The 15,700-nt window shown below is 42.2% G+C and overlaps 1 protein-coding gene across 1 annotated transcript in view; it reads right to left on the bottom strand.

Annotated features, from left to right (window-relative positions):
* Nucleotides 1-8,836, bottom strand: part of LRRC31 (leucine rich repeat containing 31) — a 30,446-nt gene extending 21,610 nt beyond the window's left edge. The window contains exons 1-2 of the mRNA XM_007972145.3: nucleotides 8,549-8,836; nucleotides 88-231 (exon numbers count right to left, since the gene is read on the bottom strand). Of these exons, the coding sequence (XP_007970336.3) occupies nucleotides 88-231; nucleotides 8,549-8,723 (319 nt within the window). The 5' untranslated portion in view covers nucleotides 8,724-8,836. The remainder of the gene's footprint in view (nucleotides 1-87; nucleotides 232-8,548) is intronic.
* Between the last annotated feature and the right edge of the window lie 6,864 nt (nucleotides 8,837-15,700).

Below are 15,700 nucleotides of genomic sequence, written 5' to 3'. Positions count from 1 at the left end.
ACTAGGTGGGTAGCTGAGTATGTTTTATCTGCTCATCTCAATGGAAAGGCCCTATCTTCCTCTTTGCAAAGTCCACTGCATACAGACCCATTTCTTTCATGTCTGCTGTTGTTAATCCACAGTTATTAAAATCTAGACACTTGTTGACAGCCTTTTTGCCCAGCTTCTGCAGGAACTGCTCGTATTTCTCCATACTGGATCTCAATTCCATTTCTGAACTGAGAGGCTTAGCTGTGTGATAAGCATAAAAAAGAATTTGCTGTTAAAGATGGATGTATTAAAGATGCATAGTGAACACAATCAGATAAATGAAAAGACTGCATAACTCTGAATTGCTCTTTTATAAAAACCTCAACTCAGAGGCAGAACCATTTACTAGGGACAAAGCTCAACTAACCACTGTTCCTGCCGCCAGGCGCTCAGACACTGCTTCAGGAGCCTGAGGAACTCAGTGGCTTTTCTATCATGACCTGACCTGGGCTTCTCAGCATGAAGACGGAGCTGCGTTCCTGGGTGAGAAGTAAACCTGTCAGCCCAGCTTTTGAGATGCTTGCTTACTTGAAGGGCACACATATCTTTGGTGAGTGCAACTACTAGGGAGGAAGCAGAGATACTTGTCTCCTCAAACCAAGCAGGTGAAGAAGGGAAAGCATTGAAATCACCATCAAGGAGCTTCAAATGGCTACACGGGGTGAGTGGAATTCTTGCCGGTCATTCCTAGACCATTCAATTGGGAAACACATATCCAGAGAAACTAGGCCTGGGAGAGCTTTTGCTTTTTCTCAACTCCTGCCAGAAAGTGCATTTGGAAAGCCTCATTTGTCCTTCTTGTTACTAGGGACTACTGTGGCACCCTCACCAGCTTCCTCTGTAATAACACTATAATAACATGATAGTGGCTGGGCACGGTGCCTCATGCCTGTAATCCTAGCACTTTGGGAGGCTGAGGCGGGCGGATCACGAGGTCAGGAGATTGACACCATCCTGGCCAACATGGTGAAACGCTGTCTCTACTAAAATACAAAAAATTAGCCAGGCATGGTGGTGCACGCCTGTAGTCCCAGCTACTCAGGAGGCTGAGGCAGGGGAATCTCTTGAACCCAGCAGGCAGAGATTGCAGTAAGCTGAGATTACGCCACTGTACTCCAGCCTGGTGACACAGTGAGACTGCGTCTCAAAAAAAAAAAAAAAAAAGAAAGAAAGAAAGAAAGAAAAAAGATAGCACTATAATAATAAAAGCTATCATTTTATTGAGCACCTGTTATGTACTCGTTCTTCGCCTACTTGCAGGTGCCAGCTTTTCTTTTTTTTGTTGGGGGGTGGGATGGAGTCTCACTCTGTCGCCCAGGTTAGAGTGCAGTGGCACAGTCTCAGTTCACTGCAACCTCCACCTCCCAGGTTCAAGCAATTCTCCTGCCTCAGCCTCCCGAGTAGCTGAACTACAAGCCCTGCCACCATGCCCGGCTAATTTTTGTATTTTTAGTAGAGACGGGGGTTCGCCATTTTGGCCAGGCTGGTCTTGAACTCCTGACCTCAGGTGATCCACCCACCCGGCCTCCCAAAGTGCTGGGATTACACGTGTGAGTCACCATGGCCTGCCAGGTGCCAGCATTTAAGACATACATAAAATACATCATACTTTTGTAAGGAAAAGTCAATAGACGTGTACTGACAGTGATTTTAAAGTGGTTTTATAAGTGAAATATACAATTTTAAACATATAGATTATGTATATTGAAATCCAATAGGAAATAATAAGTTCTGGAATGTGCAGTAATATTAACCCTGACAAAAAGGTGTAAGACCACATAGCTAAGAAGAAATACATTGGTACCAGTGAAAAGTAAAAGATAGTAGGATTGCGGTGGTAATAAATTTAGACCAAATGATTAGCAGGATAATAAAAACTACACCTCTAATCCACAGCAGTCTTGTGGCTTCCTGTTTGGTCTAAGAAAACCACATGTAGGATACACATCCTTGTTGGGATGATTGGTGTTACCACATTTCACCAGTAGGAGGCAGCAGCACCCACCATGTAACCTTTCACTCTCACCTTCCATTTTTATGGCACATTGGATACAAAGTATTTAATTTTGGGTAGAGTTGCCAGATTTAGGAAAAACAACAACGGCATGCCCAGTTAAATTTAAATTCCAAATCAACAAGGAATCATTTTATAATATGTCTCAACTATTGCATGTATTTTCTCTGGCAACCCTAATTTTGGGTGGGGCAGGGCAGAGTTGTGGATAGGAGACAGGAAGGGACAGCCTCTTAGGTGCCAGAAAGTACAGTACATTTTGTCTAAAGGAGTCACAACCCATTTCATAGATTTGGAAACTCAGAGAAATGATTAACTAGGAAGAAGCAGAGCCTGAATTTGAACCCGGAGTAGTTTGTTCCAAAGCCTATGGTGTGTGTGTATTTTATTTTTGTATTTAAAATTTTTTTTCTGCGTTGCATTTTATTGCTGTTTCTCTTTTGTTTTTAAGCTTTTTATCTCAACCTACAATCATGCCCAAGTTCCAGCCCCACCAAACCCACTCTTCTGTTTTCTCCTCAAGACACTGCTCTGTCAAGCATTTCCTTTACTGTCAAATGTTTGGAAAGAGTGGTTTGCACTTGCCAGCCCAACTCCTTCCCCACATTTGCAAGCTAACCCTCAACCTTCTGGTTGCTACACTCCTCTATCCAAATCAATTGTTTCTCAAAGGTCACCGGTAATAACCTAGAAACTGACAGACACAGAAATCTCTTCTCAGTTCACATCCCACTGGGTGCTCTGTCATGTTTGATGTGACTGACAAGTAAGCAGTCGGAAGACCTGGTCCAAATCACAGGTCTGTTCGGGGAACAAGTCACTTAATCTTTCTGAGCCTTGGTTTACTCATCTATGAAATGCCTGGTTCATTTCTCAAGAGCATAGTGATTTAAACTTACTGGAACCTCCCAGGGACATGGTAATCTGCAGGGCCTTTTACCTGAGAGGTACTTGGTAAATATTTGTTGAAAGAGCAAACAATTGAATGAATGAATATTGGTTTTACAGTTGCTCAATTACCAAAATAAATCATCATGATAAATCTTTATCAAAACACTTAAATATAAAAGTGAGTACTAACTTATGAGATCCCTGGACATCTCCTCACAGATCATGATTTCAATTTTTAAAAAATCTGTGAAACCAGCCAGGCACTGTGGCTCATGCCCATAATCCCAGAACTTTGGAAAGCTGAGACGGGTGGATCACCTGAGGTCAGGAGTTCGAAACCAGCCTGGCCAACATGGTAAAACATCTCTATTAAAAACACAAAAATTTGCCAGGCATACTGGCATGCACCTGTAATCCCAGCTACTTGGGAGGCTGAGGCAGGAGAATCGCTTAAACCCGGAGGCAGAGGTTGCAGTAAGCCGAGATCGTCCCACTGTACTCCAGCCTGGGCAACAGAGCAAGACTCCATCTCAAAAAAAAAAACAAAAAACCTATGAAACCAAATTAGCCAAGCGTAGTGGCAGGAGCCTGTAGTCCCAGCTAGTAGGGAGGCTAAGGCACAAGAATCTCTTGAACCCGGGAGGCGGAGGTTGCAGTGAGCTGAGATTGCGCCACTGTACTCCAGCCTGGGTGATAGAGTAAGGCTCTGTCTCAAAAAAAAAAAGAAAAAGAAAAAAATATATGAAATCTTCTCTTCACAGGATACCTTATGTCACAGTTCACTGTGTAGAACAGGTGAGTCAGGGCTGCTGCAGCCAGGCTGGAGTGGGGTGGGAGGCACCCATGGGGGGCGCATTAGTAACCACACAGGAGGGGCTCTGTGGAGATTGAGGCCTTTTCCTAGCTGTGTTAGCTCCAAACGAAGCTCTTGGTCCTTAGTGCTCTCACTAAGTTCCTTTCCGACTGAAATCTGTCAAGGTTTGTCAGCCAAAACACTCGACATTCATAAGACGTTATTACACATTGCTAACATGGGTGGTACTGTACCAGGAACCAAGATAACAAGTTCCTGTTTTCAAAGAGCTGCCTGTTTCATGAGAGAGACAGCAAGAAAGCCACCGTTACCATAGAGATGAGAAGCAGAGGCACACAGGGGTATGTGGTTGCACACTTCACTGACAATAAGTACCCCAAGTCTGGGGATTCCAGGTCGAGGAGGTGGGTCTCGGGAAGTTTCCAAGAGAAACTGGTACCTGGATTGCACCTTAAAGGAAGAATGGGAGTCATCCAGGTGGGTGGACATGAGAGAGGGATATGTCAGGGAGGGGTGCAGGGGAGGATGGTGACACGAGAGAGCATCTTTCTAGCCACAAAGAACCACTTGCTGGGGAAGAGAAGAATGTGGCCAGTCCAGGGAATTATAAGTAAATCAGAGTGCCACACGCAGAGGATGAGGGCGGCGCTGTGGTGGGAGGTGGGAGAAGGCAAAGGTCATGAAGAGATATCCAATATCCAACTGATCACCAATACCTTGAAGGCCATGCTTGGGAATATAGATGAGAGAAACTCAGTGAAGGATTTTAAGCAGGCGAGAGACACCACCCTATCTGTGGTTTAGAAAGAGCATTGTGGCAGTGTGGAGGACAGATTGGCAAGAGAGCAAGACTAGAAGCAGGAAAACCAGTTAGGAAGCTATTGCTGTGGTCCAGGCAAGAGACAATGAGAGCTGGGCAGCAGCAATGGGCAGGAAGAACCAGGTGGGAGAGCTATTTGGGGACAGAATTAACATGACTCCAGGAGCCATTGAATTTTGGGAGAAATAGAAATGAAGAACCAAGCAGCTTGGGTGGTCAGTGTTGCATAGCAGCGATGACCCCGGCTTGGTTTTGCACTGTTAATTTAATCACGATTACATTTATTCATTAACCTCATTCCTGATGCTCTAAATCACACTCTAGAACAAAAATGAACAATTTTCTGATAGAGATGGTCTTCTTTTAAAGACAGACTTTAATTTCCTATATATAAAAACATACTTAAAATACATTTAATCTACTTGCTGCTAAAACTGTATTATTTTTGGCATTTGATGGCAAACAATCTGATGGAAGGGAGGGTAGGTATAAATGATATAAAATTGGCTAGGCACGGTGGCTCCTGGCCAGGCCTATAATCCCAGTACTTTGGGAGGCTGAGGCAGGCAGACCACCTGAGATCAGGAGTTTGAGATCAGCCTGGCCCACAAGGTGAAATCCCATCTCTACTAAAAATACAAAAATATTAGCTGGGCATGGTGGCGCACGCCTGTAGTTCCAGCTACTTGGGAGGCTGAGGCAGGAGAATCACTTGAACCCGGGAGGCAGAGGTTGCAGTGAGCCGAGACCACACTGCTGCACTCCAGCCTGGGTGATGGTGCGAAACTCTGTCTCAAGAAAGAAAAGAAAAGAAAAGAAAAGAAAAGAAAAGAAAAGAAAAGAAAAGAAAAGAAAAGAAAAGAAAAGAAAAGAAAAGAAAAGAAAAGAAAGGAAGAAAGGAAAGGAAGGAAAGGGAAAGGAAAGAGAGGAAAGAGAAAGGAAAGAGAAAGGAAAGAAAGGAAAGAAAAGAAAGAAAAGAAAGAAAAGAAAGAAAAGAAAGAAAGAAAGAAAGAAAGAAAGAAAGAAAGAAAGAAAGAAAGAAAGAAAGAAAGAAAGGAAATCGGCCAAGGGTTTTTTTTGTTGGTTTTTTTGTTTTTTTTTTTTGGAGGGTCTTGCTCTGTCACCCAGCCTGGAGTCCAGTGGTGCAATCATGGCTCACCACAGCTTCAACCTCTAAGATTCAAGCAATCATCTCACCTCAGCCTCCAGAGTAGCTAGGACCACAGGCACACACCACCATGCCCAGCTAATTTTTAACTATTTTCTAGAGATGGAGTGTTTTTTGCTGTTGTTGTTGTTGTTGTTGTTGTTGTTGTTGTTGTTGTTTGAGACGGAGTCTCACTGTGTCACCCAGACTGGAGTGCAGTGGTGCAGTGGCATGATCTCAGCTCACTGCAACCTCCGCCTCCCAGGTTCAAGGGATTCTCCTGCCTCAGCCTCCTGAGTAGCTGGGATTACAGGTGCCTGCCACCATACCTGGCTACTCTTTTATATTTTTAGTAGAGACTGGGTTTTACCATATTAGCCAGGATGGTCTCGATCTCCTGACCTCATGATCTGCCTGCCTCGGCCTCCCAAAGTGTTGGGATTACAGGCATGAGCCACTGCACCCGGCTGAGACGGAGTCTTGCTATATTGCCCAGGCTGGTCTTAAACTACTGGCCTTAAGCAATCCTCCCGCCTCAGCCTGTCAAAGTGTTGGGATTACAGGCATGAGCCACAATAACTGACTGATAATTACTAAAGGTAGGTGACCATGGGGATTCTTTATTTTATTTTTGCATATGCTTAAAATGTTTTTAAAATGCTTTTAATCTAATAGATAATATATTGATGACATTGCACATAACACGTAACTTTAGAGAGAGATTTGACAATATTTATTTTCATAACTGTTGAATTTGCAATCCCTGTTCTGGAAATTTATAGTTTAAAAATAGCTGAAATATGGTGAAACAGGGAATGGGAAAGAAGGAAAGCCAAAGATACTCATTGAAGGACAAACAAGGAACTCACTGAGTAATTAAGACATATGAATGTGGCCGGGCGCGGTGGCTCATGCTTGTAATCCCGGCGCTTTGGGAGGCCGAGGTGGGCGGATCACGAAGTCAGGAGATCGAGACCATCCTGGCTAACACGGTGAAACCCCATCTCTACTAAAACTACAAAAAAAACTAGCTGGTTGTGGCGGCAGGCGCCTGTAGTCCCAGCTACTGGGGAGGCTGAGGCAGGAGAATGGCGTGAACCCGGGAGGCGGAGCTTGCAGTGGGCCGAGATCATGCCACAGCGCTCCAGCCTGGGTGACAGAGCAAGATTCTGCCTCAAAAAAAAAAAAAAAAAAAAAAAAAAAAGACATACGAATGTAATGGAATATTATGCAACCATGAAAATTATGCATGTGAGCATCATGTAGCAAAGTGGGAATTGAGCAATATAATAATATGTTCCAGAAGTAGGATCACAGCTCCATATAAACTCAGGAGGTATCTGTAAACTATTACAGCTGTGGAAAAGATGCCAATCTGGCCCCAGCGACCTCACTGACTTGTCTTCCACTACCCCTTCCTCTCCATGTCTCCCATCCTGCTTCAGCACCCCTGACTTCCTGACTCTCTCTCAAACACTCTAGGCTCACTGCTAGCTGGGGCCTTTGCATGTATAGTCCCTTTGCCTGGAAAGCTATTTCCACAAATACCTAAGTGGCTGGCTTTAGTCATTCATTCAACACAGCTGATTTTATTCAGATTGCTGTTCAAATGCCTCCAAATCGAAGACTTCTTTCCTCCACCCCATCTAAATAGCACCCCATCCCATCATTCTTTGTCTCCTTAGCCTGCATTATTTTTCTTCATATCATTTATCACCACCTGAAGTTATATCTGCATTTGGTCCTTTTCATGGCTGTATTTCTAACACTTAGCGCAGGGATTACCTGCTGACTGATAGAACATAAATGCATGACATGAAGAAAAAAGACTGAGAAGAGTCTTAAAGAAATGATCATTTGTGTTATAATGAGAGGAAGTTCGGTATTTTCCCTAAACCTTTCTGTAGTGTTATGTTGCTTTTAACAATTTAAAAGTAAAATTATGAATCATTTAAAGCATTTAAGTAACATAATAAATGATGGGCACAGAGACTCATAGTTTGAGTCTTTAGTCTCAAAAGTCTTAAAGTCTTTAGTTTAACACATAAGATCACTTTAGAAGAAAACTCTAAAAAATAAAGAAATACAGAGGCTGGGAAGGGTGTGTGTGTTGTTGGTGGGGGAGGTGTGGGTGGTTAATGGGTATAGAAAAAATAGAATATATAAGATCTACTGTTTGATAGCACAACAGGGTGACTATATTTATCCTTTGTGTTACAAGCAACCTGTTACGCTCTTTTAGTTATTTTTAAATGTGCAATTAAATTACCGTACATTTAAAAATAACTAAAAGAGGCCTGGCATGGTGGCTTACACCTGTAATCCCAGCACTTTGGGAGGCCAAGGCAGGAGGGTCACCAGAGGTCAGGAATTCGAGACCAGCCCGGCCAAGGCAGTGAAACCCCATCTCTACTAAAATACAAAAATTAACTGGGCATGGTGGTGTGCACCTGTAATCCCAGCTACTTGGGAGGCTGAGGCAGGAGAATCGCTTGAACCTGGGAGGCAGACGTTACTATGAGCTGAGATCATACCATTGCACTCCAGCCTGGGTGACAAGAGCAAAACTCTGTCTCCAAATAAATATATAAATAAAACTAAAAGTATAATGGGATTGTTTGTAACACAAAGGATAAATGCTTGAGGGGATGGATACCCCATTCTCCACAGTGTGATTATGAGGCATTACATGCGTGTATTGAAACATCTCATATACTCCATAAATATATACACCTATGATGTACCCACAAAATTTAAAAATAAAAATGTTTTAAATGTGGAAGTAAAAACAAAACAAATACAACAGCAAAACACCAGCAGCCAGCAGCTTACCAGTCTCTGAGGGGGCTGTCTTCTGTATCCAGTTGCTGGGTTGGGAATCAGTTATTTTAAGGTCATTGTTCTCTTTTCTGCTTTCAGCTTTGGAGCCCCTGAGAAATTTGTTGACAGATGAAGTCTGGGGCTTAGTTTCTCCTTCTGAGGAAGTTTTCTTCCTTGTTTGACTCATGGTGAAGTTGACTGGGGTATTTCCCAATAAGACATCTTCCTGTTGTTTTCTGTTTTCCAGGATTTCTAAGAAGAAAATAAGATTCTGTCAAGCCTGTGTTCAATCAAAATATCCTCCCCTACGTGAGTGCCCCCCACCCCCAGCCCCGCCACCTTTCTTTTTCTGTTTTTTTATTGCTGTTAATGTTTAACATAACAGTAAGAATGATGTAACCCAGGATCCGGGAACCAATACAAACCCAAAGCAATTTGAGTTTTTAACTTTGCCCTATTTCATTGTGTGAGATATAAGTCATCAAGCATGACTTTGGCAAGCACATCTCATGTGTCAACACATCTTAAATTACAGCTGTCAGTTAGAGTTATCTGAAGACTTAGCATGCCTTTAAAAGGGACTGGCCATTTGCAAAGCTGTCCTCAGAGGAGTTTGCCTTCAGGAACCTCCGCCTTCCGGTGACCCCCACCTCTTTCCTTTGCACGCAGGCTCCTTTTTCTCTTTGCATTTTCATATTTTCTCTACCCCCAACCCTGCACCACCACCCCACTGAAACATGTTGGCAGTAAAGAATTCATTCATTCCATAAATAGTTTTAAAGAATCTACTGTAGGCCAGTTAATGTTCTAAATGCAAAAGTTTCAATGATGAACAAGAGACAGTTCTTGTCTTTGATGGCATCTTAACCTGGTGGAAAGATAGATCTGTATGCCATTGACTGAGTGGGACAAGAGCTAAGAGACGGGAGGTGGTCAGGGAACCCACAGGTAAACTAAGCATGCCTTGGAGAACTGACTTGGAACAGTGAGTGACATTGCCTGGGTTTTGAAGGACTGGGAGTTAGCTTTTTAAGAGAGGGAAGAGCATCCCAGGCAGAAGACAGAGCAAGCTAAAAAGCTCCCAGGCAGGAAGGGCTGGAAGAGCCTAGCATTGGAGGTGGGGATGTCGGTTGGGGGGTGTGGAGGTTAGGGGTGAGATCTGGTATGATCTGAAGCTAAAAAGGATTCGTAAAAGTCAATCTGTTATCTCTCCCGAAATTTGCTTATATTTTATGGGAGGGCTAAGGACTTAAACTAAAGGGATACACAGAAGTGTTTTGTTTTGTTTTGACACAGAGATGGATTTTCACCACGTTAGCCAGGCTGGTCTTGAATTTCTGGCCTCAGGTGATCCGTCCACCTCAACCTCCCAAAGTGCTGGGCTTAAAGGTATGAACCATCATGCCCAGCAGAGGTATTCTTGAAATTACAGTTTTCATGGTTTCCTCTCTAATAAAATAGCTCTTCCTGCAACATTATGTTCCAGAATAGTCCAAGAAACATTTTACCCAGGGAATCCTAAAAATGGACCTTGCAGAGCCCGCCTCCACTCCTGAGGGATGGAATGTTCCATGCACTTGGAGCACTGCTTTGGAAATCATAACTGGACATTCCATTTTTCTTTTAAAATTTTCCTTTCATATTAGAGCAGGGCCCAGCCCTGGTTTACCCAGCAACAGACAGCAATGGAACTAGACAATTATCCCATGCACAGCAGCACAGCTGACTAGAGTCTCAGGAGGTTAGGTGGAAAAGAAGAAGGAAAGGGGTGCTAACTCATAAATCTAAACATGACCTGCAGCCCTGGCTGCCCCACCCTGATTCCACCATCACCCCAGGCCTTTCTCAGTTTGCTGCTCTTCTGGCCCCTACCCAAGACTTACCTCCATGGTCATTTTCAGACAATTTCACCATTTAGAGATTTAGACAAGGCTATTCTCTGGGGAGCTAGCTCAGTAATGGTTTCACTTTTTTATCCTCCCCCCAAATGCGCTGACTCCAACTCCCCAAGTCCTAAGAAAACAGTGCTGGAGGGCGCACCAGGATGTGGTAATTTACCCAGGTGAAACCCCACCCAGCTTCTGAGGCCCAGTCAGTTCTCTGTGAAGGTCAGTACACTAAGGAACAGGGGAGCCAGGAAGCCACGAAACACAGGAACCAAGGAACAGAAGAGGATGCAAAGGAGAGGAGAGGAACAAGAGAGTAGAAAGTAACCAGGAGGCTAACAAGGCAACAAGAAAGAACCATGCCAGAGGAAGGAAGACTTCTGAATGAAAAGGGGAAAGCATTTGCACATTTCTTCATATATAGTAGTTAAGTACCAGGTTACCATGCTCATATTTAAAACAATAACAATTTTTTCTTTGAAATATGTCTGGGACATTCCTCTTCATATAAAAACTTAAGTAAGCCCTCAGGCTTCCCATACCAAGTCAATCTTTAAAATCTTAGCTTCAATAAACCTTCCGCTTCCTCCTTATCCCTGCTCTGGACTTTATAAAGGTAATCCCTGGAAAAGGAATTTGGGAAAACTTGCAGATCACAGCACAACCACCACAATACAGCAGCTAAAAACTGGGGGCTTGTCCCCTCTGCCAGGGTCAAAAGCATTCACTTAAGAGCCCTTAGGAAAAAGAAATGACTGAAATTTCAATTCAACTCATCAATATTAATTGAGCAGATACTTTCCATATTTACTATATTCTTAATAGTTAAGGTTGTTTGCCATGAAGCCCCAAGAGTAACACATATTGGACACGTCATTTCTCTTGCATGTAAGCTGTTTTTATTTATTACTTTTGACAAAGTAAGGAATACCTTTCCTTTCTTTTCAATCCTTAGGTTTGGGTTTTATATAATTTAAAATTTTTGAGAAATGCTTTTAAAGGTCTTTTTTAATTTTTTTTTTTTTTTTTTTTTTTTTTTTTTTTAAGACAGAGTCTCGCTGTCGCCCAGGCTGAAGTTCAATGCCGCAATCTCGGCTCACTGCAACCTCTGCCTCCTGGGTTCAAATGATTCTCCTGCCTCATCCTCCCAAATAGCTGGGATTACAGGCATCGGCCACTACACCCGGCTAATTTTTGCATGTTGGGTAGAGATGGGATTTCACCATGTTGGCCAGGCTGGTCTCAAACTCCTGACCTCAGGTGGTCCGCCCACCTCAGCCTCCCAAAGTGCTGAAATTACAGGTGTGAGTCACCGCACCCAGCCAGTCTTTCATTTTTTGACGTAATGTTTCAGAGTGAATGATATTTTCAATGTTGCTTGTCAAAGGGAGATGCATTTTTCTTTCTCCACAGACTTACTTCATTAAAAAGGAAAGGAAATTCTGTTGCCCGTTACAACATGAATTAACCTTGAGGACATACATTATGCCAAGTGAAATAAGCCAGTCACAATGAGATAAATACTGTATGATACCTCTTCTATGTGGTATCTAAAGTAGTCAAATTCATGGAAACAGTAACAGTTGTGGTTGCCAGGGGCTGGGGGAAGGGGAAGTAGGGAGTCGTCTGATGGGTATAGAGTTCCAGTTTTGCAAGATGAAAAAGTTTGTCTTTGTGAATCTGTTGTATGACAAAGTGGATATATTTAACACTACTGAACTGTATACTTAAAAATGGTTAAGATGATTAATTTTGTGTTCTGTAGTTTTTACCACAATTAAAACATTTTTAAGTGTATTTTTAAAAAGTGATTCAGGCTGGGCGCCGTGTCTCATGCCTGTAATTCCAGCACTTTGGGAGGCCGAGGAGGGCAGATATCCTGAGCTCAGAAGTTCAAGACCACCCTGGGCAACATGATGAAATCCATCTCTACTAAAACACAAAAAATTAGCTAGGCATGGCGGTGTGCACCTGTAGTCCCAGCTACTCATGAGACTGAGGCACGAGAATTGCTTGAGCCCGGGAGGCAGAGGTTGCAGTGAGCCGAAATGGCACCACTGCACTCCAGCTTGGGCTACAGAGTGAGACTCCATCTCAAAAAAAAAAAAAAAAAAGGAAAAAAAAGTGATTTAGAGGCCTAGAACTCTAAATGTAAAGTTTTAAGAACACATTAATCAATTTCTACTTTTATTTTCCTTCTTATGTATCCACAAATGTGACATGATTTTAGAAAATCCATGCCTAACTACTAAATATATTTTTAATAAGCATAAAATAAAAATCCTAGGTAATCAGAAAAAAAAAAAAAAAGCGTCAGTCACTCAGTTTTCCGGTGGCATGCAGTATCTTGAGTTCTACATCTGATCAGCTTAGTTCAGCCTCATTCATAACTCTTGTCTTCAAAAGGCATTATTGTAGATATCTTTATAGTACTTTAGTTAACTCTACTATTTTTAGTTAATTTAAGCAGAAAGGGAATTTATTAAAAGGATGATGTGGAAGTTCTACTAAAACAATGGCAGAGGTAAATATGTGTTTACCTCCACTTCTCTTGAAACCCCATTTAATCAACAGGAGATTTTTTTAAAAAAAATCATAAATCTGCAAGGATAAGGAGAACTGGATAGATGTCACACAACTTTGAAAACTAGAGAGCAAGAGGATGAGTTTAAATGACTTTAAAGGTAAGTGCCTGCATGGATTGGGAGAACAAATTTTTTAAACGTCAGAATCCCAAAAGTCTCAGTAATTGACAGCACAAGGTAACTCTGAGGGAAAGAGAGGGGTGAGTAGGGCTGCACACAGGATGATTTGTGAAATATTTGTAAGAGGTTAAATTGTTAAATGCTATTTCTCACTTCGGGCAGCCAGGGGCCTACCCCTTCCCCATCTGGAAAAGAATGTCTATTTTCACAACACATAGAAACATAGAAGATCTAGACTCAGACACTGGTCATATTTTAGGACCTTATCTGAAAGGAGCTTAAGTAAAGTCTGTAACTGAGCCATGAAACCCTTCCCTATTCCCTCTTCTGTTCCTCCAAGAACACCCTGGCAACCAAGTGTAACTACCCACTTCGCCACATAACAGAGGTAGAGTGGATGACAACTATCTGAAGAAACTGGCCAGTCTAAGAGAAAAGACCTAGATAATGAATGTTGAAAGTCCTTCAGCTAAATGAATCTGTCCCTGCCCAAGCACATTACAAAGAAATCCACTGATTGACAGGCCCTACTTATATACAGACATTCCAGTATAATGCATAATCTACATATGCATGGAGCACCCAGGATCTCAGGATATTTGAGGAAAAATTCTGACATAAAAACGAGGTGCAGAAACAGTAAGAAGAACAAAACTCAGAAAATAAAGACAATGTGGGGAGAAGAGGGGACTTTTACAAATCACTATTATACTTAGAGTGTTATGAGATGACGTATGGTTCACAAGTTAAGAGAACATTCAGAGAACAGAAGAACTTCTAGATAGCAGTTTCTGGGCAAAATGAAAATGTTGATGGTGAAGTGGGTTTTTGTTGTTGTTGTATTTATTTATTTATTTGTTTGTTTATTTATTGAGATGGAGTCTAGCTCTGTTGCCTAGGCCGGAGTACAGTGGCACGATCCTGGCTCACTGCAACCTCTGCCACCTGGGTTCAAGCGATTCTCCTGCCTTAGCCTCACAAGTAGCTGGGATTACAGGCATCCGCCACCACACATGGCTAATTTTTGTGTTTTTAGTAGAGACGGGGTTTCACCATGTTGGCCAGGTTGGTCTTGAACTCCTGACCTCAAGTGATCCACCCACTTTGGCCTCCCAAAGTGCTGGGATTACAGGCATGAGCCACCGCACCCGGTTGTTGGTGCGGTTTGGAATCTACCCAATCCTCCAACAATAACCCCTCTGAGGCCCATAAAAGCCCCGGGCTCAGCCAGAGTTGAGTAGATGAGGGAACAACCAGCTACAAAGAGGAACCACCTTCTCTGCTGAGAACTTCAGAGATCTGCAGAGACCACCAAATGACCTGCCTGCAGAGAGGAACTACTCTCTCCAGGGCCCTCTCTCTTCTGAGTGCTGAACACTGAGGGGGTGACCTGCCTGCCTACAGAGGGGAGCTACCCACTGTGGGTCTCCTCTGAGCTGTTCTAACACTAAATAAAGCTCCTCTTTATCTTCTTCACCCTTCATTTGTCTGTGTACCTCATTCTTCCTGAACTCAGGCAAAGGTGCTACCAGCCACAGAACTCAGGCAAAGGTGCTACCAGCCACAGAGTTTCCAGGAAGAAAATAGACACTCCAAAGATCCAGTAATAATATTATTCAGGCATAAAAAAGTAATGAAGTATTGATACATGACTAAATATGAATAAACCTTGAAAATATGCTAAGCGAAAGAAGCCAGACACGAAAGGCCACATATGTTATTCCATTTATATTAAATAGCCGGAATAAAACAAAGTAGATTAATAGTTGTACATTGGGGTGAGGAGATAGTGATACAATAACTAAAGGATATGGGGTTTCATTTCCACATTTCTACAGAAATGCGGAATTGTCCTAAAATTGATTGCAGTGATGGCTGCACAACTCTGAATATATTTAAAGTCATTGAATTGTACACATTGAATGAGTGAGCTTACACATTTTTGGTATATTTTGTGGTTAAGCTGTGAACAACTTTTACACAGCCATAATAATATAAGCACTATATGTTAAAACTCAGGAATAACCACATTGGAATGCTGAGGGAGGGGGAAATTTGCAAACATGTAGCAGAAATAAATCCTCATTTGCCCTACAAAGAAGACAACAGGTAATACCTAAACCTGAAATAACAGGATAAGCATGTTATTTGGAAATGCAGAGGTACACGGCAGACGAAAGGTAAAAGAGATGCGTTTCCTGAACAAAACTCTTACTTACTATGTTTACAGTTTTCTGAATCTGACAGAAACAATTTAAATTAATTTTTTTTCTTATTAAGTCTTTTGGGAAAGGGAGATGAGAAATCACAAGGTCAACTCAAAGAACTAAAAGCTGTTCTCGCTTTTTACAACCTTCTGGAGAAAAATGAAAACATGGAAAATATATACTGGCTATGTCATTTACAACTTAAGTAAAGGATAACAGGCATTTTGTGAATTAATAATTTCCTAAAAAAAAAAAATCCTAAATTCAAGCAAATTATTTCAAGTCTAGAAATTACAAATTACATTGAAGGTGCTTAAATACATTAAAAGCATTTAGGGAAGCTGAAAGTTTTCTCCTAATATGAAC

This window comes from Chlorocebus sabaeus, chromosome 15, assembly GCF_047675955.1.
Source record: "Chlorocebus sabaeus isolate Y175 chromosome 15, mChlSab1.0.hap1, whole genome shotgun sequence".
NCBI lineage: Eukaryota > Metazoa > Chordata > Mammalia > Primates > Cercopithecidae > Chlorocebus > Chlorocebus sabaeus.
The sequence above is the reverse complement of the archived record's forward strand: the minus strand, read 5'-3'. Positions and strand labels throughout refer to the sequence as shown.